The sequence below is a fragment of the Melanostigma gelatinosum genome (genome assembly GCF_949748355.1).
Source record: "Melanostigma gelatinosum genome assembly, chromosome: 7".
Classification (NCBI taxonomy): domain Eukaryota; kingdom Metazoa; phylum Chordata; class Actinopteri; order Perciformes; family Zoarcidae; genus Melanostigma; species Melanostigma gelatinosum.
Window position 1 is genome coordinate 27,822,892 of NC_136640.1, and position 26,569 is coordinate 27,849,460.

Here is a 26,569-nt window from a genome sequence, read left to right on the forward strand (position 1 = left end):
GCCGTCCTTTTTACCTGCCGAGGGAGTTTTCAGCCATTCTACTGGTGGCTGTTTATATACCTCCGAGCCCCAACATCAAGGACAGAGAGGAGGCACTCAGTGAACTTTACAGAGCCATCAGTGAGCAACAGACAGCACACCCAGACGGCCTTCTCATCGCTGCTGGAGACTTCAACCATGCTAACCTAAAAACTGTTCTGCCTAAAATATACCAGCATGTTGATTTTCCAACCAGGGAAAACAACAAATTAGACCTAGTCTACACATCGATCAAGGGAGCGTACAAGGCGTCCCCCCTCCCCCACATTGGCCTCTCCGACCACCTCACTGTCTTGCTGAAACCGGCCTACAGAGCAAGGGTAAAGGTTACCAAACCGGTTTCAAAACAGGTACGGGTGTGGCCAGAGGACAGTACTGCTGCACTTCAGGACTGCTTTGGTACTACAGACTGGGACATGTTCAAGCAGGCAGCCACCTACAACCATCACATTAACATTCAAGAATACACAGAGACAGTCACAGGTTACATCACCAAGTGCATTGATGATGTAACTACCACCAGAGCCATCACCATCCGAGCCAACCAGAAGCCATGGCTGACAGGGGAGGTCCGCACACTGCTCAAGGCTCGCGACACCGCCTTCAGAGCTGGAGACCCAGCTGGGCTGAGAGCAGCCAGGGCTGACCTGTGCCGTGGCATCAGGAAAGCTAAACGACTGTACACCAGGAAAATCACAGGACATTTCAAAGACAGCAGGGACTCACGGAGCCTGTGGCAGGGCATTAGGACCATAACGGACTACAAACTACCGCCACAGACCTGTGACAGTCACACCTCCCTGCTTAACAACCTCAATGGCTTCTTTGCACGCTTCGAAGCACAGAACAACACACCTGCGCAGAAAACCACCCCCCCCACCGACGACCAGGCTCTGTGCCTGTCCCCAGCCAGTGTGAGGAGCACACTGCTGAGGATTAATACCCGAAAGGCTGCGGGACCTGACAACATTCCTGGTCGTGTGCTGAGGGACTGCGCAGAGGAGCTCACGGATGTCCTCACCGACATCTTTAACACCTCCCTGAGCCAGGCTGTTGTTCCCACGTGCTTCAAGGAAACCACCATCATTCCTGTGCCGAAGAAGTCATCTCCAGTCTGCTTCAACGACTACCGCCCCGTCGCACTGACTTCTACCATCATGAAGTGCTTCGAAAGGCTGGTCATGAAGCAGATCAAATCCACCCTTCCTCCCTCCCTGGACCAGTTTCAGTTTGCTTACCGAACTAAACGGTCCACAGAGGATGCAATCTCCTCCGCTCTACACCCAGCCCTCACACACCTGGACACTAAGAACTCCTACGTCAGAATGCTGTTCATAGATTTCAGCTCAGCATTCAACACAATCATCCCCCAGCAGCTTGTGTGTAAACTTACAGACCTGGGCCTCAGCCCCTCTCTCTGCAACTGGTTGTTGGACTTCCTCACAGAGAGACCACAAGCTGTTCGGGTCAACAACAACACTTCGAACACACTAACACTGAGTACGGGGGCCCCCCAAGGTTGTGTGCTCAGCCCCCTTCTCTTCACCCTGCTGACCCATGACTGTAAACCCAACTACAGCTCCAACCACATCGTGAAGTTCGCTGACGACACTACCGTGGTAGGTCTCATCAGCCACAACGATGAGACTAACTACAGGAAGGAAGTGAACCAGCTGGTCCGTTGGTGCCAAAATAACAATCTCTTCCTCAATGTGGGGAAAACAAAGGAGATTGTTGTTGACTTCAGGAGAACCCACTCCCAACCCCCCCTCCCTCTGACCATCAATGGTGCTGCTGTGGAGCAGGTGAGCAGCACCAAATTCCTGGGTGTGACAATCACAGATGACCTCACCTGGAACTGCAACACCACTGCACTGGCAAAGAAGGCCCAGCAACGCCTGTACTTCATCAGGAAGCTCAAGCGAGCAGGAGCCCCCCCCCCCATCATGCTCTCATTCTACCGAGGCGCCACTGAGAGCATCCTCAGCAGCTGCATCACGCTGTGGTTCGGAAGCTGCACCGCCTCCAACCGCAAGAGCCTGCAGCGCATTGTGAACTCTGCCCAGAGGATCATCGGAGTCTCACTCCCTACACTACAGGACATTTACAACACCCGCCTCACCCGCAAAGCACTCGGCATTGCGGGTGACCCCACCCACCCCTCCAACTGCCTCTTCAGCCTCCTGCCTTCAGGGAGAAGGTTCCGCAGTCTCCGTTCGAGCTCTACCCGGCTGAGGAACAGCTTCTTCCACCAGGCGGTCAGGATGCTGAACTCTCTCCCTCCCTCTCTCCTCTCGCTCCCCCTCTCTCCCCCCCTGCCATCTCTGCCATCTCTCCCCTGACCTCTCTACCCTCCCCCTCACCCACCTTCCCCACTGCCTCAAATGGAACATACCAGGACATCTACTCCCCCTCACACCCCTTCCCTCATCCAGCACCAGTCACTTTTTTTATTTATTTATTTTAATTTTATTCTCCGCTGCTACTTGTTAATCCTTTATCTAGGCCCTTATGTTCTTAACTTTTTTTTCCCCTATTTTATTCTATTTTATTCTATTATATGTTATATGTCATGTCTATATTACACTGTGGGACTGCAAGAAACGGCATTTCGAATTTTCTGTATGCATAACACATGTGGAAACTTTGACAATAAAGTGAACTTTGAACTTTTGAACTTTGAACTTGAACAGTAACGTACCAGCTTTGAACTTGGCAGTGTGGTGTGTGTTCAGTTTATTCTAAGTTAATTAGATGCGACAACTCCTCAACTCCCAGGCCGAGTCCCTGTGTTTCTTGTCCCTGGCTGATTGAAGTTAAGAGGGTTAGTCCCAAAGTCAGCAGCTACTCTAGCCAGTCCTGCTCCTTCCTGTAGCTCACATGATGAGTTACAGGACATGACGCAGTCTCTTTTGGTCTCTGGAGTAAGCTTTTAAAAAATGGCAAAAGCAGAGACTACACAAACAAACTCTCGCTGCAAATCACGAGTCGGACTGCACTGCTCCGCCAGGTCAGGATGAGTCGCGGCTAGCTCTGTAGCGCCGTGTGTGTACGGAACAGCTGGACCCTCGAGGACACACCAGGCCTGGCTCCTCAGAGCACGTCGCTGTGTCTGTGTCCAGCTGTGTTGGCTTCATAGCGAATTAAAGAATTCGCTATGAAGACAACACAGCTGCTCTTCAGCAGGCAAGAAAGCAGGCAAGAGTATTGAAAACATTTCTATTAAGAATCAGTATCTCATCTGAGTGGCTCTTCTGAAAGGCCTTTATAGTGACCGATACGATAACCTTCTGAAAGGCCTTTATAGTGACCGATACGATAACCTAACAGTTCTAATGGTGACTTTGAAAACGCCTTTTATTTTGATCAGGTGTTCCTCACTTTCTGACGAACAAATTAGATTAACACCATGATGCTTTGCTGACATTTTAACATTCTACGTTGCCCGATCAAACAGGGTAGAGGTGTTAATGATTAACCATTGAACCATGTGATAAGTTAAATAAAGAAAAATAAAAACCCAGCGGCTAATGACTTAATGGAGGATAGCTGTAGTCTACTTTAAAGGTCAGCCAACCTTCGGTGTGCCTGAGCTGTTGCTAACTTCAGAGCTAAACCCCTTTAGTTTATCCGGCAGCTGTCTGACAGTGGAGATGCAGTAGCGTAGCGTGGGTCTAATCACCGGTCTAGAGGAGTTGTAGCAATTATTCACTGACAAATAGACAGCGCACATATTATACTACTATGTTCACAGCTATAATGGTACTGCTGATTCCACACCCATCACAAACGGGCTCTCTTTCGACCAGACACTCGCTAACGTCACATCCGTCTTCTATTACGCTGGAGGAAACGGAATATGCTAGGCAGAACCATGCGATGGCATGTGGCCACCGCATGTGACTGTCTCCTGGACGGTTCAAGTGGGGACCGCTTGTTTTGCGCATATTTAACCTCTGTGAAGATGTCTCCTGGCTAAATGAATCTCTCGGGGCTGGTCAGGCTTGTGGTAACAGCAGGTTTATTCCACATCTGCATTTATGACAAAGGACAACATGGAAGAATGGGTCATCTTGCGGACAACTGCGCATGCGCTGTCTTCAGTAAATCCTCCGTTGCATTCAGGATTACACATCTTGAAATACATTGTTGACATTGATACAGTGATCGTATAGTGGGTTTAATTTCATTTAAATAAAATAGCCGAAATAGAACATAAATTGTCTCTCTTAAATGTATGAGGAGAATTACAAAAGTATATATTACCAAAAATATATTTATACAGATTTCTCACACTGAACTGTTACCTTTTTAATTTTATAATAACAATTGTATAACTGAGTAAACATGTAGACTATAGAACATACTGTAACATACCTGCATTTATGACAAAGGACAACATGGAAGAATGGGTCATCTTGCGGACAACTGCGCATGCTCTGTCTAGAAAGACGGCATCAAGTTAGTATTAGCGAACGTTAGCTGTATTGGTGACATTTTTACTGGCAATAAAACACGTAAAAAAACATGGCGAATATTATCTAAGACAAATAACATTCAACAAAATAAAGCCAGCTCAACTCTTGTGTATTTTTAAAGTTAGTTAACATTATATTGTCCACGGACATTCACGGATCCATTACCTTCAGTAAATCCTCCGTTGCATTCAGGATTACCCATAGTCCTTTGCGTCTACCATTCAGTGCAGGTACACATTTACAACAGCAGGTGGTGGACTTTTCCCATTTAGCGGGATTTAACCTGAACCTCTTCAACTATGTTACACATACACAGCAATAAACTATCAATTTAACTTGTTAATTTAACTGTTGCAATTGGGTGGCGTATTAGGCTCAACTGGCCAACTACAAGACGTCATGGTGCCATAAAGTTGTATCTGGTGCAGTTGTATAGGAGTATTTTCATTAGTATGTTTACATGAGCACAGTACCGGTCCCAGGTATCGGTATCCGAGCATCACTATTAACCTCCTCCACCCCCCCACCCTATTTTTGTGCAAAACCGCCTAAAATGACATACCCAAATTAAAATGGCTGTAGCTTCTGAACCACTCTGACTATATGCATCAATGAGGTCTTTCTAGAAAGAAAACCCCCTAAGGTTCCTTTTGGAAGTGTCTGAGAGCTGTACAGATCAGGCCTTTGTAGGCCTTTGAAGTCAGTAAAAATTGAAGATTTTTGTCCCCCTAAAATAAAAAGTATCTTTCAGTATAAATAACTGCCTGTCGCTGTATCTGTACAGGTAAAGGAAGCATAGGGCTGTAACTACACTGTCGGTGAACAACTGCCTCAAATTTGAAGAAGATTGGACAAAGTATGACCATTCTACAGTGTATATGGTCGAAGACGTGGTGTGTGAGTAGCAGACTTGCTGTGTGTAATGGCTGCGACAGAGCACACGATCGAGTATGCCGAACTTTGATGCTGGGATATCAAACACAGCCATGTTTTGTGACATATTTTGCGGAAGCAAGCCGTACGAACGGAAGGGGAGGGGATCGCGGACGCCGGCGTCCATACCGGGGTGGAAAAGGTTTTAACAATGATGCTACATTGAATTAAAATATTTTGTATGTCTAAAAAGCATCAACTTTAAAAAAAAATACATCTGTAGTCTCCTTGATGTCACCGATGATGTCTGAAGAACGGCTGTGAAGCTCAACATTGGTGGCCATCTTGGCAGTGACGACAGCCTAACTCTAAAAACGGGCAAAGAGATGGAGCCGTGGCAGGCGGGGTGACGCAGCAGATTCGATTTTTTACTTTTATTATTATTATGACTTTATTCTCGTAACATTATGACCTTCTTTTTCTCAAAACATTACTACTTAATTCTTGACTTTTCAGAAAACAGAGGTATGTAGGTTATGTTTTGAATTGACTAAGTTTTGAACATGAGCAGAAATATATGAGCTCATATGAGCTATCAAAGTCTAGGTTCTTTACTCTGTAGCATCCTACAGCTTCGGGTCTCTATCTTCAAGAACATCTCAGTGGGCTGGCAGCCAGGCCCCCTTGCGGGACCTCGCCTGCATTAACATCAATTACCTGACCTTGATTTAGTGGAGGCCCCGCCTCACTGAGCCACTTGCTCCATTACTTCTCCCAGAACAGGGAGCCGGTCCACCCCCCCTACCCTCCATCCTATTTGTGATCTTGATGTCTCTATCCGATTCGCTCTTATCGGCTGTTGGTGATACAAAACACCATCTTGGGTAAAGGAGGCCTAGCAATGAATAATTGACAAGCCAGAGGCCATTAAGAGCATCAGGCTGAAGGGAAGTGGTCATGTGACGGGCGGAAAGGTTTTTTGTCACATCACATTTAGAACCAAGAAGAGGGATGTGTGTGCATAAGTTGTTCAGCAGTGTGGGTGCAAATGATTTTAGATTGATGACGGGCAACACACAGATGGGATACCTCATTTTATTATGCTGTTGAGTAGAGGTGCAATGGATCATAACTGTTCGGATCGTATCAGGGATTTGAGTCACAGATCACGGATCGGATCAGCTCAATGGAAAAAGGGTTATGGTGCCTTTTTTGCCGCCAATTCCAATGACAATGATTGATGATCCATATTGCCAGATAGATATTGTTTTTGCTGTTTGTTTTGGTAAATCAGCTGTTATTTAAGGCTTTTTCACCACCGTCCCAAAAATCATTTCAACTAAGAACAAAGCTTGAGTCATAAATGGCTGCAACGCTATCTCCTTGAGGGCGAGTATTATATATTATAGATTGTTATATTATACATGAGTATAATATACTCAAACACGACCCGCTCAACCTCTTAGAAACAGAAGTTGAGTGGGTAGTCCTTCAATCAGAAGACCGACTCCTCCAGTCCATTGACGTGTCCCCAAATCCTCCAGATGCATTATGGGCAGTGGGTGTGCATGTTTAGTCCTGATGGGCAGGTGGCACCTTGCATGGTAGCCCCTGCCTTCATGATGATAATAATAATACACTTTACATTAAAATCATCATATATGCTATACACTAAAAACAATACACTAAAAACAAAGTACACAATAATAGTCACACATTAAAAGCAGTTTTGAACAGGTGAGTTGCTGAAGCTGAGCTGCTTTTGCTACACTCCGTCTTTGTCTTTATCTTTTTATCTTCCCCCTCGACACTTAGCAGCCTCGGGTCTTGATGGAGTTACCTGAAGTGATTCCGTACCCATCTTTTGAGTGGATTTTGGGTTGTTGGCCCGACTCTCAGAAACCATCTCCACCGTTCCCCTGAGATGCCAAAACCAGCTCACTGTATTAATCATGCAGGAGAGTATACCCGTACAGTGTAAAGATTCAATTGCAAAGTAAATGGATTAGAGGAAAGTGAACTGCCATATTGACGTTCAGAGTCAGACGGGAAACACGGGGATGGAGAAGCTGGACTGCAGACACTAAATGGATGCATGTGTGTGGGAAGAGAGCAACCAACAATAAGGAAATGAAGTGGCTTTAATCTCGGCAAAAATGAATTGCTCTTCAACAGATATGGTATCGTTAGGATTTCATCGGTTTACTTCCTTATTGATACTCTTATCTGTTCTTTTCCATTGTGAAACTATTTGTTTTGAATATATTGTTTCAAAAAAACATTCACAACAGGATTTAGATTTATTTATATTTTAAATAGTAGCAACAGTAATGTTAACCGCAAAGTCACAATATAAACTCAGTAAAATCTCATTGGAAACGAATTTAAAATGTCAATGAAATAAATAATATTCCTGACATCACAATACTGAGTGACGTTTGGAAAGAATAAGTAACACAGATATTAGTCATTCTGGCCTCCTTCCTCTGCCAATGTAATTCACTGCCTGCAAATACCACTAGTCGTGAAAAAAGGGGCTGCTTTTTTTGCACGTTTATTCAAAACTGTGCCAGATATTATCCAGTAACATTCATTGTGTTCTCCCAACAGGCAGAGGGTGCTCAGTAATATTAGGTTAGCTAACGTTATTTATTGAGTTTATGCTAGCATTTTAAGGTGGGATTTGACAAGTTACAGATGAATGCCATTCATTTCACACTTACTGATATTACATATGGCAATATCAACCTAAAACTTTAAATTTGATCAATTAACACACAGGAGTTACAAAATGGCAGATTCTGGTGGGCGCTTTGTCTTTGCTCCCTCACTGAAGGTGTAGTCAACACGTGGAGTGTAAGAGAATTTTCCAAACTACCAAAATCCACACTCGGGAACCGACTCCTGAGGTGTTAGTTTTGATACATTAGGTGGTAAAATAACATTGAAAAATGAACACCCTGTGAGGAAATCTCCAGACTCTCTTAACAATCATCAGTAAATGTTTGTTGCTAACTACTGTGTCAATAAGAGTGATATTGAGGACTGTAAGCTATAACATGCACTGTTTATTTGTTTATCTAAATCTCCTGCCGAGTACAGGCATGCTGGGTAGTGTAATCACGTCTTTTCACAAGGTTATGAAGTAACCAGCCAGTTGGAAAAAGTCGCCAGTTAGGAGGGGCGTGCTCATACAATCGTGCGTTGTGGCACTAGGAGCTGACGCAGCAATTCTCAGAGGCCTGCTAGTTGATCAACAAATTCCTTCAGTTAAAATTGACTAATATACTGTATGTAAACTTATGAACATCGGTTATATAATCTTTGAAACAAGCCACAACTAAATCATGCCTGTGCTGTATTCTCCTCTCCTTTCTCTGAGTTACTATGGTTGGTGTCGCCAGGTCGAGGTCGAGGCTCTACATACTCTACATGCTCACTGGGCTTTATCAAAAGGAGCTACATACAGTAACAAATGCATCATTTCACAAATATGTAACCACATGTTTGCAAATTAAATTACTATTAAAACCCGGGACATTGCAAACGTGCCTCAACAACCAAGAAAAACTTGTAACTGATGAAGTTTGTACTATTTCAGATGAGAATTGAAAACATTTGTCTGTTTCTTGCTAGAGTGGAGAGGTCCACAGACCAGGTCATCAAGCCCGTCAATGTGGAGGCATTGTCCAAATGGGTGGGAAAGATCCCAGCTGATGTTGTGAGGGACATGGCTGTCATCTCCCCCATGCTGTCCAGACTGGGCTACGACCCACATGCCAACCCCCCCAACTATGGCCGGCCTGACCCCAAGGTCCTGGACAACACCAGAAGGGTGAGTACCGACCAGAGGGATAAGTCCTTTCCTAACTATGTTGATGATTTTCTTCTCAGTCAATCTTAAAGTTATTCTTTGTTATTAACCTTACGAATCTTAATAATTTATCCTTATTGAAGTCACGGTTTTCTAAAGGAAATGTGCTCGTTTACTTTCACAAGCTTAGCCCAGCACAAACACACAGGTCGTTGTTCAGGCACTGGCCAAGAAATAGTCCAGCACACAACTCTCTATAAAACCACGATAGTTTTTATGCTAAGCTAACGCTCTGCTGGCTGTAGCTTCATACACGACTCAAAAAAGATAAAAGGAACACTTAATCATCACAGTACACCAAGTCAATTAAACTTGATGACCAAAATATTCAAGTTGAAAATCTTTATTGATATATTAATATCTTCATTGTGTAATTCGTCGAGAACAAAATGACTCAAGAATGGTCAATGGAAACCAAAAACAGGAACCCACTGAGGGCTGGATTCAAAATCACAGGAAAATATCGAAATCACAGCTGATCCAACTTACGTGAATGTATGTTTGCCCGAAAACGTCTGGGCATGCTCCTGATGAGACGGGGAGTGGTGTCCTGGCGTCAGATGCACTCATGCATAATGTCCCACAGGTTCTCAATTGGATTGAGATCTGGGGAACGTGAAGGCCAGTCCATGGCATCAATGCCTGCGTCATTCAAGAGCTGCCTACACACTCTGGCCACATGAGGCCGGGCGGTGTCCTGCACCTGTCTCCTGGTATCTCCTCCACGTTATTGAGACTGTGCTGGGAGGCACAGCAAGCCTTTTTGCGATGGCTCGTATGGATGTGCCATCCTGGAGGATTTGGATGACCTGTGCAACCTCATGCTCGTGACAAGGGCACTAACAATGCAAAACTAGAAAAAAAACAGCCAGGAAGAATTAGGAGAAAGAAATGGTCTGTGCTGTTGCCTCTCCTGTCCACCTGTTGTCTCCTTCATTTGCACCAAATGAGGTGAAGTTGATTCAGAATTGCTTATGCTTCCTAACTGGCCAGATCAATATCTAAGAAGTTTAATTGTCTTTGTGTTGTACTGTGATGATTAAGTGTTCCCTTAATTATTTTGAGCAGTGTATGTAGTGTACAGATATGAGAGTGCTATCAACCTTCACATTGAACACCTATAAACAGGCTGTACTGCTGTTATTTTGAATTTCAGTCCATTTACTACAAACACAATATACTGATATATGTATTCTCCAAAATATAATATTTTATTCATTTAGTCATTAATACGTACTGTGCTCTCCACAACATGGTTTTCATGTTCCACTAAAAACTGTAAATAGTTATATATATCTTCTGTGGTTAACCCTGATAGTGATGTCATCAGGGTTACCTCAGCTTGGGTTTGGAGACTACAAATGGATTGCAGAAAGCCAATTTTGCAGTTACCACTTTACATCACATGACATAAATTAAGCTGTCCAAAGGGACTTACATTTTTTCACAGGGTCCTGTGAAATCTGTTTTATTTTTTTACAGATGCCATATTATGTTTTCCCAAATTATTTATTTTCGATTTGTATCATCAAATTGATTTCCATCCACATTTTCCACTTTTCGAAAATGTTGGACCCTCATTTTTTCTTGCTTCAAGACAATTTGTCAGGAGAAAAACCCTGCGATTCCACCACCACCCTTATGATTAATGGCCAATCCATTCGTTACATTTCATAAACGTTGTTCCTGTCCATGAGCACTGTCTTCTTTGCTTTGCCAGATGACAAACCCTTTGCTATTTTTGGAGCAGAAAATGTTTTATTGAATCCTTTTCCTCAAGCTGAGTTATCAGGTGACATGCTCTCCAGTCTGACGCACTTCTGTTTTATTTTGATCTCTCAAGGTCTGTGGAGGCCACGGTTTCAAGGTCTTCCTAGCACTTAGAGCCCCAATTTCTCTATGTGATGAATTGGACAATAAAAAAAGGTGCTAACATCAGTCAGTCACGATTGTACTCCTTTTGAGACATTAGTACATTTGTATAAATGATCAAGACAACTAGGAAGAAGATGACATCACATTGCACAATGTCGCTGGAGACGTGAGCTGAGCATTGAGGAAAAGAGCAACTGTCGTTTCCATTAGTTTGAAATTCCCTCCTGTCATGACTTGATAGTAAATGTTTGATGGCAGCATGAAACGGCACTGTATTATAGTCATTGTTGATGTGAAAACAAGATTGACAAATGGTGAAATGTTTCTCGAAGTGTTATTTACATTTTAGTGGTGATACAGGCTGAAGAATGTCTGTTAATTTACTGTTGGCATGTTTTCTTCTACCCGGTTTGACTGCTCAAATGTCCAAACATTTCTGGCTGATTTGTTGCTTCCAAGCACACAAGCTGGAACTCTTCCCAGGTGTCTGGATAGTTTCCTTAAACATGAGTCATACTTCCACACTTATATTTCCATGAAAACCTGAACAATAAAATGCAGAGGTACCACAGATAACTGGGGGAACTGCTATGAATCCAAAGCAGCAAATGTAGAGTTCATGTTAAGTTGTTGCATGTGAAAGTGATTATGGCTGCAACAACGAATCGATAATAATCGATTATTAAAATAGTTTTCATTATCGATTTTCAAATTTCATTGTCGATTCGTTGTGTAGCGCGATTATTACGCCACTCAATAAGTGTATAAAAAAAGAGTATAAAAAAGAAGAGCAGAGCGGAGGTAGAGGAAAGACTGTCGGAGAGACCCGTTGTTCGGAAACACATTGCGGAGGCAGAGAAATCAGCACGACCTAATGCCTTGTTCATGTTACAGGTACCAGGATTGGTACCAAATAGCCAGATGATAAGTTTCTGTAAACAGGACACACAAATGACACAGGAAAATTTCACGTCTGTTCATCTCGCCTGCTCGTCAGAATGAGGAAAACAGCGTCGCGCGGTTGTAGTCTAACTCTACTGTCGTAACGCCTGCCCAAATCAAAGCAACAAGCGCGACACTGCCCCTGCTGGTCACAGGGTGGAGTGCACACTCCATACACAGTGAAAGCACATCAGTCCTTGATAAAAGTATTATATTTCTAGCATATACAATGCTCACTCTAAACCAGGGATTCCCAAAGTGTGGTGCGCGAGCTGCCTCTAGGGCAGTGATTCTTAACCATAGGGCCGCGGCCCAATCATGGGCCGCGGCCACCTAGAGGGCCGCGAAAAACTTTCAGCTTTGCACCTGTGGGCCGCGGGACCGCATAGGTTATCAATTGAAGACACCAGAGATATTACTGTTATCCATGAGACGCTCAGTTACAATATAGCTTCCCACCACCTGGTGGTGGTAATGCGTCAGTCAGTTGTTTAACAAGCTGCAATAAGCAGAAGAAGACACTCAGCTAGCCGCTAGCCTGTAGCGAAAGTTATGGATAAGTTATTAAAAAGAAAAAATTAAGACGACAGTGGTGCCATACCCCCCAAAAGTCTAAATGTGTGTGCAAGTACAACCCTGACTTTCTTAAGTACGGCTTTGTGAACGGAGGCAACGAGGCAGAGCCGAGGGCTCAGTGTGTGGAATGTGGGCTAATGCTATCAAACGAAGCACTGAAGCCTTCAAAAATAAAGCGACACCAAGCGACGAAACCTCCAACGCTCGTGGGAAAGTCTGTTGGGCTTCTTGTTGTGTATGCAGGTTTATTTACATACACATGATAATAAATGTCTTTGTGATCATCACATTGTATCATCTCATTTATTTAACAAGGGTTTTGCCTGTTCAACACCGGCATCCTCGATCCCCTCCCCTTCCGTTCCTACGGCTTGTTTGCGCAAATACGTCACAAAACATGTCCGTATGTGGTATCCCAGCATGCCCAAAATCCTCATCTTTGCAAAGAAATCATCGATTTTCTTTCATTTCTTATGGTTTCCCCACAAAAGGAGCCCACACACACACTGTCCAACGTCGCAATAACCGCTACAAGTCGTATCTTGCAGCATTTCTACGTAAAAAGACACATTACAGACCCGACAACGTGCTAGCGGATGTTACCATGGAGCTACTGCCTTCAGAAAACGCGAGTACTTATAGTACACATCTTATCCTCCTCTTACATAAGCCGTCAACCAACGTTTGCGTAACTGAGCTATTCTCATTCTCGTTCGTGCGCTCGGTCGCAGCCATTAAGCACTGCAAGTCCGCTACTCACACACCATGTCTTCGACCATATATACATAGTTTTTGCAATTTGCAAAGGCTAAAAATAAAAGGAAAATAATATAAAATCAAAATATAAAGGGAGAAACACCTTTAGTGTGTCAGAATATCATTTGGTTACCATGTATCCATTTGGGTCTCCAAATGTCCTTTTAGAGTTCGGCCTGGATCTCTTCATGGAAGAAACTCTGTAGTATGGTCATACTTTGTCCAATCTTCTTCAAATTTGAGGCAGTTGTTCACTGATAGTGTAGTTACAGCCCTACACTGTCCTTTACCTGTACAGATACAGCCACAGGCAGTTATTTATACTGAAAGATACTTTTTTATTTTATGCGGACAAAAATCTTAAATTTTTACTGACTCCAAAGGCCCACTGCTCTGTTTCTGTATGACCTACAGGTTGTCTGACACTTTTGATGCATATAGTAAGAGTGGGCCCCGGGACACTTTGTACTTGAAAAGTTGGGCCCCGAGGTCAAAAAGGTTAAAAACCCCTGCTCTAGGGGGTGCGCGAGAGGAAAAATGTAATGGTGGTTTAATGGTGCAGTCCTGTCTCCTAAAAATTACGTTCCCCCAAAACTAAAATGCATTCTCAATTAAGTTTGACTAAAAACGTATTTTCTCCCTGATTACGTTTGTTTTTGACACATTACAAATACTCCCGGATTTTACACGCGGGCCTTGGTGGAGGTATTGTAGCCGCGTAATGTTCCTCGTTGCTCGGCCTGGATGAGCGCGTTTCTGCTGGAGACAGGCGGGGTGTTTTGGTGGTATCTCGGCCGACAACTCGGTGTTGTTCCCGTGCGTGGATGACCGCATTTCTGCCGGAGACAGGCGGCGTGTTGTGGTAGTATTCTGACCGCGTAATAGGGAGAAGGAGAGGCGGTGGTGGACAGGGAAAAAAAGGTTAAAATGTTGATTAGAAACCTATTTATAATAAGTCAAACACAAACGTATTTGAGAATGCATTTTAGTTTTGGGGGAACGTAATGTCTGACCACAAACCGATGGAAACTACGGACAAGGTGGCAGAGATTGATTAAAGCTAGGGCTGGTAATCTTGAGAAACTAGCAAGAGTAAGCTAGACTGTTTCGTTCCGTCATTGCCGCTGGATGAATTTCCAGGAAACTGAAACTCTTGGAAAAAGATGGCAATGTTTCCATAACAACCTCCAGATTCAACCACTCTAGTTTATCCTACTCCATCAGGGTAACCCTCTCCCTCATGCACTTGATATTATTTTGAAATACTGTGGATCTTACTCAATTCAAGACCACACTCTCCCCCCCCCCCCCCCCCCCCAAGGAAAATAGAAATGTCTGCGCTGCATTGCATAAGACATCTGGCAACCAGCCCTGAACTAGACTACTGTATGAATAAGCCACATGTGGAAATGCTCTCTCTGCTGTCTTGAATTTTCACCCAGCCCCATCCAAATATTTACCACAGAATATGCAGCTTGGGTCTAGCTGCTCAGAGGAGAAATAGTTTGGAAGCAGTCATCAGAACAACATGTTTGTATTGTGGGGAGATCTGGAAAATGAAGGAAGCTTGACCTGTTGAGTGCAGCCTTATCTCAAAGATACTCTGTTTTTTGTGACTGTAAGTGAAGACCAGTGTTAAAGGTAATCACTCTAAGCTGTATCAGCCCTGTGGTCAAAGAAGTGAAGGTATATCTCCCTAAAACCTCAGAGTTTACATTGATTTAACCCAGACATCTTCCAGGGATTCATTTGAAGACAAAGGGTGGAGAAGAGGCGTAAGTTTGAGGTCTGGTACAATAGATACAGCTACCCGCATCACTTTAACAACTCCCTCAGAATCATTGAAATGGCGCTAAGACAATGAAAAAAGAACCAATTGCATGTACCCTCTGCTAATGACTTTGTTAAAGTGACAACGCCTGCAGTCTTTGTCAAGGCTTCATCTCTGACTGCTGGTCAGTAGAGGTTGTTCCGTCTTGATGTAAATGTCTGGTCTTGAAGCCACAATCAATAGCTTTTAAGTGGCGGTGCAGTTGTTCTGATTCCTGGTGAGAAATGGATATTGGAATCAATAAGTTCTCAGTTTCTCCACAATAACAGTAATGAGTCAGTGGAGAGATGAGAAACAAATGCCTGTAGAGTTGTGCTTTGGGTCCGCTGGATCTTTTCTTCATATTGATGCAGGGACAGTTAATGATGCACAGGCTTATCCTATCTTATTGATCCAGGGCCATCATCAGTTCTCGGCCTTCGGCTCTTATGCTGCGTTTAATCGCGTCATTCGCGCCGTGTTACTCGCCGGGGACCATTTGTGGTCATTCGCGTGAATCGCGCCGGAGAGGGGGCGTGGCTTGACGCCCCCTGGAAGCCGTTCAACTGTCCGCCATTTATTTCCGCCATCAAACATGGAAAAAAGAACCTATTTCTGCTTAGTACTTGTTGTGGAAGTCCCAGATATCCCGGGAAACTAAATACCTTCTTCTCTGGGTTCATAACATCATCTGGAGGAGCTCCGTGTATTTCATCGAGCTTTATTCACTGTGTCTAGCAAGCCACACTTCGGCTGTTTTACTACAGCTGTATGAACACAAAATAAACCGTTTTGCTGTGATTTAATTGCAATAAACGGACAAAAAGGTATGCCGAAATGACTACGTAAACATGCCAATTTGTAAAAAGTTTGAATTCATATTTTGTTAGTTCTCTCCGCAAGACGACAAGCAAATAACTTTTAAAATGCTTCTTTTCTTAATTAAGCTCGGATCGATTGTTGCTAGGCTTTCCTAACATTGTAGCAGCTCCATCACCACTCACAATAACTTAATCTAGGCGTAAATACGGCAGCGTCCTTTTCATTGTTTATGCCATATGGTTTACAGACCAACATTTATACACATAGTTTGGTCTGGTCTCTACTAATATGAGGTATCGTAGAGCTCTGGGTGAACACAGACAGCTACAGTATTTGTTTCCGGATTCAACAACAGCAGGACGTCAGTGATTAAAGGAGCATCTCAACACTGGTAGGCTATCGCGCCACAGCGTCACGCAATTTTTTGGCCGAAGTTGAAAAATTTCAACTCGCGCGGAAATAAAGTGTCCAAAAGATGTATTAATGAGGACTTCACATGATTAATGTGTCTTAATCATAGGATGTATATAAGAAGTGGACATAGTCGTTGTGACGTCACCCATTGGTTTGTGACTGCAGTTTTGAAGCCTCGAGTTCGACATTTTGGCCATGGCCATTTTGGAGTTTGGCTGTGGCCATCTTGATGTTTTGCAACCAGTGAACAGGAAGTGTTTGGACTGCGGAGGAGGGACGTTGAGATGCCGTATACGGCTCTGGTAGCTATAGCGGCCTGTCAAACACTAGCTTGCCCAAGAGCATACCCTGCTTTATGGTCTATTTTTCTCTAAATGGGACCACAAAGTTGTGAATGGGGAACATGTTTGTGTTTATTTTCCTTTGCATATTTAACTTGCTGTACTTGTGTTATCAGTGGCCTGCAATGTTAACATAGGTTATGAATAAGGTCTTTTATGATTGTGACTATTATTTTAGTTTTCCTTGCTTGTATAAAATGAGACTGGGGAGAAGTGATGTGAAGGAGAGTATGGAGCGTGCAGACAGGGATAGCAGTCGGTGTTTAGTGGGCTCAAAGAGTAGGATTTCCAGGTGACTGTACAGCAAAGGAGCAGAATGAAACTTTATGGATTATAAATCAGGAAACTTCACTGGGCCACTGCAAGAAAGACCCACCATCTAAACCAGGGGTGGGCAAACTTTTTGGCTCGGGGGCCACATTGAGTTTTAAAATTTGACAGACGGGCCGGGCCAGTAGCAGATGAATGGAGTGTTTCTGTGAACTAATATAAATTACAAGTAAAAGCCATGACCTGAAAAGTAACTTGCATTTAATTTCAGTGGGAACAGTGTTGTTGGCCACTGAAAACGGGTCCGCGACGAACCACCAGTTGAGAATCACTGGTCTGCAGGATCGTGACGAGCGGTGAACAGCTGTTTGTGTGGCGTGTCTTCCGTCTCTTCCCGTTTCCTTCACCTACATTCCCCTGGGTCCTAAGCCCCTCCCTGTACAGCTTGTTATCACCCTCTTTGCACCAACCTACATTTATAACAAATACCACACATATTACGGTAAACAGCGTTGCATATGTGTCAAACTCTTATCGGTGCATCTCCGGTCTGTCTTTGTTCATCCTGCATCGCTCTGTTCTGTTCTTTAATGGAACGTTACTGGAGCGACGGAGCCTCTCCCAGCTGTTAGCAGACTGTTGTGCTAGGAAGCAGGCTCGCTCGCGAGCTGTACCCAGCATGCAGTTCGGCGGTGAAATTTTATAAATGTACAATTATTAGTGTTACAAATTGTTTATGTATCACAGACTGTTGTGTGCTGTGGTATTTTTCTCTGTTAAAGAGCGTTAGTTGTGGGTTGTTAATTGTTGTGTTATAAAGTTATGACCATGACTAGAGTTCCCTCTCAATACATATAAGACAACTATCGCTGACCGCGGCAAAGAATACATTTAGCTGCCTGTTGAAAGCAGACAGCAGTTGTTTCGGCTATGCACCGGTATAATGGTGTGTGAAGAATTCATATCATACCGGAAATAAAAAAACGGTTTACTGCCCAGCCCTAGTCTTTATTATAGTTTGGGCAATTTTGTACCAATATCTGATGGGTCGGATTAAAAGGCCAAACGGGCCGTATCCGGCCCGCGGGCCGTAGTTTGCCCATGCCTGATCTAAACGGACTGTGGTGAGATAGCGTGGCTTCTACAGATTACAGCGGCGTCTCACCATGCTTCCACCTGTTGATAATATTATTTTTGGTCTTGGGAATTTCTTTATCATCAGACTTTTTAAGTAGAATAATTGTATAATTTGTGAATGTTAAGCTTGTTTATTGTGTTGGATTATAAGTGGTAGCCTCAAAGCTTTTTTTCTTGCTGTATGCCAACCAGGTCGGACATGAATTAATTTGATTCACATTTATATATGGTGTTAAATGCAACAAACTGTTTTTGTTTATATGTGATTTAATGTGACATAGTGAGGAAAAGGTAGAACCTTTCAGCGTGTTTTTGTAGCTTTCAGACATATTAGGCAGTCACATTGCAGTGTCTGTCCACACCAAGTATCAGATTCGCCCGTTCCCTTAGATTCAGCGTATGTACTTTTCCCCTTAGGTTTTGTAGCGTGAGCGGCTCCTGCCCCGTTTCTAGGCGGGGAAGTAGTAACACGGTGGTCACTCCGTCGGCTGTCCCGCCTGCGAGGATATGCGTTCCTCCTTGAGGTCTCAGAACAATACCTTCGGCCTTTTATCTCACCCCGTAGCTAAATAGTTAGGATTTCGGAATTAATTGTCTTCTTGAAAGTCTTTTAGGGCTATACTTTACTATTGCCTATTGTGAACATTCTCACCATTTATAACTAACACTGCCAAGTCTTCACCCAGGGAACTCACCTTAAGCTCCTCTGCATGTTTCAGTCGTCACATCTTATCACCGTTAACGGACAGGGGGAGAGGGGTACACTGTTCTAAAGGACCAGAACACTGTTTTGGTTTCAGTCACTTACTAATGGTAAGGCTGTGTTTTTATTCCTGGTTTTCACACAAGATTCACATACAACAATTTCAATTCAATGAAACAGTTACAGTGGCTACAAGAACTCATTCTAGCATTCCTCTCTGTCAGCCTTTGCTGATTTTGTAATGAGGTCTTCTTCTGTTAGCTCTGACATTCCCATTCTCTAGTTGGGGTGGGGAGAAGCCCCAATCTCACAGTTTTTCTGCTGCTTTTTATACTGATCTAAGGCCGGCACCTCCTTCATTTCATGTGTCACTCACACATGAGTCCTCTCTCTGAGGCTGACACAGAATGTAACTAGTGGTAACTGGTTTGATCCTGCTAGAACCAGAAGCACTGTAAGGCTCAAGTGACTATTTTAAACAAAGTGTCTAACTCTAAACAGTTTATATGTTAAATCACAGCTATCATAAAATAAAAAAATCACATTATGAGGGTTATAAAAAGTCTAAACAAGCTATATGTTGTGCTGGTTATACTTTGAAATCAAAAGGGTTGTAGGAGCCAGGTGTGGCCTGTGTCATTTTGTATGCCCTTTTTTGTCACTTCCGGTGCACTTCCGGTGATTGAGTCACGTGGTGGGAATAGTCACAATGGGGGTTTATCAGCTGTCAGAATTAGACTTGGGGAAGGATTGGAAGGAGAGGGGGTGAGAGAGGGAGCCTTATTTTTTGTTGACCGCTATTTCACGCTATTTCATGCTATTTCACGTTATTTTTCACGTTATTCACATTAGTACTGTCATTGTCTGAGTTATAATTGTATGTTATCTGGAATCAACGTTTATTTGTTGCCCACGAAATAAACACTCCAAACTCATCCACGGGATTCCGGAAATAATTTAACATTACATCCAAGTAATGCTAGTATAAATCTCCCCCACTTAGCCTCTCGGTGACTAAAAGGAAAATTGCCGCTAGTCACCTACAAGGGTTACAGGTTATAATAGCTATACTTTTATGCTTTCATTCTTTTCTACAATCTTTCTACAGTTTTCATAGGAAAGTGAATTGTCACAACTTTAAAAAAAATGGACATCATGCTGTAATGAAGAAGACTTGTTATCTGCATTATTACCATTCATTGTGTGTCAACACTTATCACCACAGGACTTTAAATCAAGAACCACATGATCAAAGATTAAGTTAACAGCATAATGAATGAATGAATGAATGAATGAATGAATTTTATTTATATAGCGCTTTTCACAGACAGTACTATCACAAAGTGCTTAACAGAGCAGACATTTAAAAGCATAAAAAACACAATGTGACCCTACGGTCAATAAATTACATACACAGAGTGAATAAAAAATGTTAAAGAATAAAATAAAAATAAAATAAAAATCAATCTGAACCAAAGCTGATACAAATTTCTCTTTTTTATACAAATTACACTCTTGAAGAGTTTGTGTGCAGTTCAGATATAAGCTTGTTTGAGGTAATAATATCCCTGCAATCATTCCACCCACATGGTGTGGAAGTAGACTGCTGTGCAGCTGAAACATTCTTCCCTGCCGATCGTGGCTCGACACTGGCAGCTTTTCAAAGATACTTGGGGTGTTGCTACATTGAACCTCCTGGGATTGGGGCTTAGTCACAGGGAACTCCAGCCATACTACTGAGGCCGAACCACTGCCGGGTTTAGTTTGGCACCCTGGACTGACCTGCTGTTTGTACCAGCAGGCACCTTGGCTGACCTCTCCCTGGTCTCCCTGGTGCTGGTCTCTCCCTGAGTGGGCTCTGCTGAGGCATGCTGTGATAGCTTTCAGGGTTTCTGCTCAGTAGTGCAGTGATTTTGATTATTGTTGAGTTAAGTCAACTTCATTGCCATTTAGTTTTTAGGAACTTGTGTTGTGAGCTCATAATGCAGGACACAGGACAACATTATATGCAGCATTTTGAAATCATATAAGTAAAACATTAAAATAAAGCAAGCATGTAGTGTGGATCCGATGCACTGTTTTATTAATTCATGTTTTTATGTTAACTGAGGTTGTTCATTGCTTACCTTTATTTGTACTTGAGAGAGTAATTCTACAGCTTAACCTTTTTTTACCCGTCATCCTTAAAAAGAAGGAAATTAAATTGAGACCTTGTCTTTGGATAACCAGGGAAAACCTGTAGAAAGAGAATCTTATGAGAATCGACTGCACTCTTCAGTTAAGGTCTTTTCTACGACTTGTCAATGGCTTTCAAATGTATATAATTAAATCAACTGAGTTAACGAGCAAGTAGAAAAGGACTTGTATTATTTTATATTTGTTAATGCATGTTTAGACTAAACATTCTGGGTATGAAACGCCATGTAAACCTCTAGGTATTTCCATATGTCATAAGATACTTTCTTCTTCAGTCAGACTCCCAGCTGTGAACAGAAGGGAGATCTGAGGAGTTATTAGTGTCTGAAACTCCGGTGAGTGAAGCACACACTCTTTGTAGTTGTTGTTAGCCATTGTGAGGAGACAATGAAACATCTTACTGCTGTTCAAGTTCAGATCATTTTCATAAAAAACTATTTTATATACAGTTTAATATACATGTTGTATAAGTTATTGGTTATATTTCAATTCATATTGTTTAAGGTGGAACATATTAAAATGATCTATGAAAAAGGTTTAAAAAAAGAGAAGTCATTTTAAATGCTGAAATACCTATTGTGATAAATAGTAATTCATCTAACTGTAAATTAAGTCTGTTTTTGGTTATACATTAAAAGATATTCTAAATAATCAAAAGAAGTTAATGAGGTATCATGTTAGAAATAGACGGAACAGAATAACTTTCACTATGTGTGTAGGTTGGATTTTTTAACTACTACAGCCCAGCCCGGTAAGGGTGTGGGTGTTGATAGAAGCGGTGGGCCCACTGAATAGCTCCATTCGTTCATTGAGAAATAGTCGTCGTAGTAGTAGTAGTACACCCATCCACACACAAGGAAAGGAATTGAATTGTTGCTCACAGCAGAGCTAAAGGTCAACAGTGACGAAGCAGTTCTGTCTGACGTGGTCTGAGGCAGCGTTCCCCTCGGTTTCATAATGAACCCAACATATTTTTACACTTCTCAAAAGCAGTCTGCCTGCAGGATTTAACTTGACTGGTCAGGGACTGTGACTGGTCAGGGACTTGTGTAGGAGGATCCCCTCGTGAGACCTCTCCCTGGCGCTGGATGGCCCAGGCAGGGCACATTTCCTCTCTGAGGCATTGCGTACTGGCTCTAGGTCGGCTTCCAAAAACCCTGGGTGGAGACTCAATACCAACTTTGACGATACAATGTTCAATCATCATTATTATTAAAACCATTATTTTTTCATTTCCTCCAAAGTAAGTGTTTTGGACAGACTAGGTTTCCACCCGACGGCAACAATATACAAAGTGCAGCGCTTTATATGTTTTCTCACTGCTGACAGGCAATAATGCTGCTAGCTGTTCAACTCAATACCAACTGTCGCTAGACACGACTGGCTGTGTCATAGCCCCCACTTGTTAAAGAGGTCATTCAACCCAGGGATAATGACAGGAAGGCAGCACAGTACCATTTCTGTCAGACAGCTGATTGGGGACTAAGCCCTATATTAGCAGGCACAGGTCCCTTTGATTATGCTAAGCAGTCCCAATGGAAGAGGCTGTAAATCTTCCACCAAATGAATATTTCTCCTTTCAGGAGCATTTCAACCGATTCCTCAGAGGTAATACACCTTGAGGTCAGAATCTGCTGGACAAGAGCAGATTGGCTTCATGTTACTGCAGTGATCCCAACATGCAGACATGAAGTCTGGCCTTTCCTACAGTCAGCTCTTCCCTTCTGTCTGTCCTCTCTCTGAAGATTGATCTGGAGCATGCGGAGCAGACGGCTCTGCTCCTCTGTTTCTGAATGATACCACACATTCTTTTGCCCCGAGCGTCTGACCTAGTGCACAAGGAATCATAAACATGCGCTCCCCTCTCTGCTGTTGGAAATATCTTCAGATAACGTTGAGTTTCTGGCCCTGCGTCAACTTTAAACAGGCACGCATGAAGGCACGCGGGGGCATTAATCAATGGCTGTTGTATTTTAGGGAAGTTTAAATCTTTTCAGCCCAGAAAAGGGGCTCAGGACTTTGTACCCACTTCTCCCACACTGTGGAGATCCACAAAGATTTAAGTGATATATTTTCATTGATTATCTGATTGAATTGAACTCAGTACTTCATGTGTTTTGTGTCGTGGCTCTATTGTTCATCAAAAGGATGAAAATTAAACATTAAAGGCTTGATTGTGCAACTTTATGAGATTAAAATATGTACATACATATTCAGTTTTCTATTGGTTTAATTGATCTTTGCCCTCGTGTTCTGCTTAAATCCTCCGTTTGGCTGTGGTTGTCATTGAGGGTGCATTTGAGGTTAGTGATGATGCTTCCGCGTCCATCATTGACGACATGCACACTCATATTCCACTATTACTTCGAATATGACAATATTCCGAATTTAATATATGTCACGTAATCATCATATTCTGTTTGGATATTATAAATTAGGCCTTATTCTGAATGGAGCATTTTCCGACTAAGACATGTGGGATTTGGCGATATTATTCTGGTTTTAGGACCAGTCTTTTAACATGTTTACAGCGCATTTGGAATATGCGTCTCAAGGGGTTTAAGCGGCACTTTGCTGCACACTTTTTTACGACCAGCTCTGTGTCTTTGTACACAAACCAACTAGCCAGCAGTTTGCAAAGCTGCAGTAGAGATGCCCAAAAGAAAAGCCCACATTCCTGGTCGGAAAGATAAACGCACCTACTTTTAAGCATTATGGAGGAGTTGAATATAATATCAACAGGTTATATCCAAAGACCTGTTGATATCTAAATATTGCAACCTTTTCAAGAAGGTGCTTAAAGAGGGAGGCAGTGTTTGCACGGTCCAAGAAGTCCGCCATCGATGGAAAACATAAAAAAAAAAACTTGATATGGCATCGAAAATAACGTTGACGTGGGATTCACTGGCCCCGGTGATGAGTATGTGGCATGGGGTGGCATGTAAACGGGAATATTAGAGGAATATACATTTTTATTAAACATGTAAGCAGCTTGTTAGGAATACTGTCTTTTTCGGAATGAAGGCAAAAACCTGAATGTCTGGTGCCTGTAAACGTGGTTAATGTGTGTGTTTGAGAGAGAGAGAGGGGGGGGGGAAGAGAAGGTGGAGGCCGGTGGACTATTGTGCTGTAAAGCTTCTTCAAGTTATAATTTATCCTATTTTGGATGTCAACGTTATGAATGAAGCTTCAAACTGTGTAGTACAGCCCGAGTAATTACCCATGTAGCCCTAACCCCACCAGGAAAGTAGTCCGCTCTTGTTAGCAAAAAAGAATGCAACGCACCTATTTGGCGATTCTTTGGTTTTAAACCAAACTAAAAAGGAGAACCACAGAATGTGAATGAAGGGATTTGTAAGCTGTTCGATTCAAAAAAAAGTTGTGACCAAAGATGGACACACCACAAATCTCTGCTCCCACCCTAAAACTCACCATCCAACATAAGATGCCGGCATGCCACATAGAGCAGCCGGACAGACATTCCTGTCACGCAGTCATTCAGGTCTTAGGGATCTTCAGAGGTCTTCCCCCCCCCCCCCACACACACACCCCCCCACACACACACACACACACACACCCCATTTTAAAATAAAAGCCGCACACATGATTTGTTGCAGCTGTTACGTGTTGCATCTCGGCCAATCAGACATGAGTATTCTGATAAGTTTCCTGATTCGAGTGACATTTACACACACCGCGACACAAGAGGGAGAGACGAGGAAAGACATGGCAGACATGGCATCTCTCTCTCACGCATTCTTTCTTCTCTCTCACTCATTCTTTCATCTCTCTCTCTCACTCATTCTTTCTTCTCTCTCTCTCTCACTCATTATTTCTTCTATCTCTCTCTCACTCATTATTTCTTCTCTCTCTCTCACTCATTATTTCTTCTCTCTCTCTCACTCATTATTTCTTCTATCTCTCTCTCACTCATTATTTATTCTCTCTCTCTCTCACTCATTCTTTCTTCTCTCTCTCTCTCACTCATTATTTCTTCTATCTCTCTCTCACTCATTATTTCTTCTCTCTCACTCATTCTTATTTCTCTCTCTCTCTCACTCATTCTTATTTCTCTCTCTCACTCATTCTTTCTTCTCTCTCTCTCACTCATTATTTCTTCTCTCTCTCTCACTCATTATTTCTTCTCTCTCTCTCGCACTCATTCTTTCGTCTCTCTCTCTCACTCATTATTTCTTCTCTCTCTCTCTCACTCATTCTTTCGTCTCTCTCTCTCACTCATTCTTTCTTCTCTCTCACTCATTCTTTCGTCTCTCTCTCTCACTCATTCTTTCTTCTCTCTCTCTCTCACTCATTATTTCTTCTATCTCTCTCTCACTCATTCTTTCTTCTCTCTCACTCATTCTTTCATCTCTCTCTCTCACTCATTCTTTCTTCTCTCTCTCTCTCACTCATTATTTCTTCTCTCTCTCTCTCACTCATTATTTCTTCTCTCTCTCACTCATTATTTCTTCTCTCTCTCTCTCACTCATTATTTCTTCTATCTCTCTCACTCATTATTTCTTCTCTCTCTCTCACTCATTATTTCTTCTCTCTCACTCATTCTTATTTCTCTCTCTCTCACTCATTCTTTCTTCTCTCTCTCTCACTCATTATTTCTTCTCTCTCTCTCACTCATTATTTCTTCTCGCTCTCTCGCACTCATTCTTTCGTCTCTCTCTCTCACTCATTCTTTCTTCTCTCTCACTCATTCTTTCGTCTCTCTCTCTCTCACTCATTCTTTCTTCTCTCTCACTCATTCTTATTTCTCTCTCTCTCTCACTCATTCTTATTTCTCTCTCTCACTCATTCTTTCTTCTCTCTCTCTCACTCATTATTTCTTCTCTCTCTCTCGCACTCATTATTTCTTCTCTCTCTCTCGCACTCATTCTTTTGTCTCTCTCTCTCTCACTCATTCTTTCTTCTCTCTCACTCATTCTTATTTCTCTCTCTCTCTCACTCATTCTTAGCACCCCTCTGGTGAAAGAGCTGAACATTTTGATAGTTGAATGGTTTCTGTAGCTTAAAAAATGAAGGAGAATAAGATGTGCGACCGAAGAAATAGAAGTTGAATCAAGATTCGAAGAACAACATTCCAACAATAATGCTGCTGTCTTCTCTTGTTTCATGTCTTTATCTGTTAAATGTAGCCTCTATCCATCAGCACAGTGATGTTACCCATATCCTACTTTTCCTCCACATTCTTCCTTATCCCAGGTTAACAGAACGACCTTGTGCTGCTACAGTGTTTTCATTCAACATGAAAGACGTGACTTCCTGTGTAGATATTATAAGTCTTGGAAATAAGATGGACCTTAGTGATAATCCTGAAGGTCCACTTGTGTGTTTACTGTGTGGCTGAGGCCAACAAGACAGGGAAAGCCTGAGTGCCTCACATCCTCCCATCATCCCTTTTCCCTACTATGTGTCTATTTTCACCTCTTCCTCTGGTCCCATTCAGCCCCC

At 42.7% G+C, this 26,569-nt stretch overlaps 1 protein-coding gene across 2 annotated transcripts in view; it reads left to right on the forward strand.

Moving 5' to 3' along the window:
* Nucleotides 1-26,569, forward strand: part of tpst1 (tyrosylprotein sulfotransferase 1) — a 68,831-nt gene that overhangs the window by 35,728 nt on the left and 6,534 nt on the right. For both annotated transcript variants that reach the window (XM_079272028.1, XM_079272029.1), the window contains exon 3: nt 9,027-9,225. In XM_079272028.1, the coding sequence (XP_079128154.1) occupies nt 9,027-9,225 (199 nt within the window). The remainder of the gene's footprint in view (nt 1-9,026; nt 9,226-26,569) is intronic.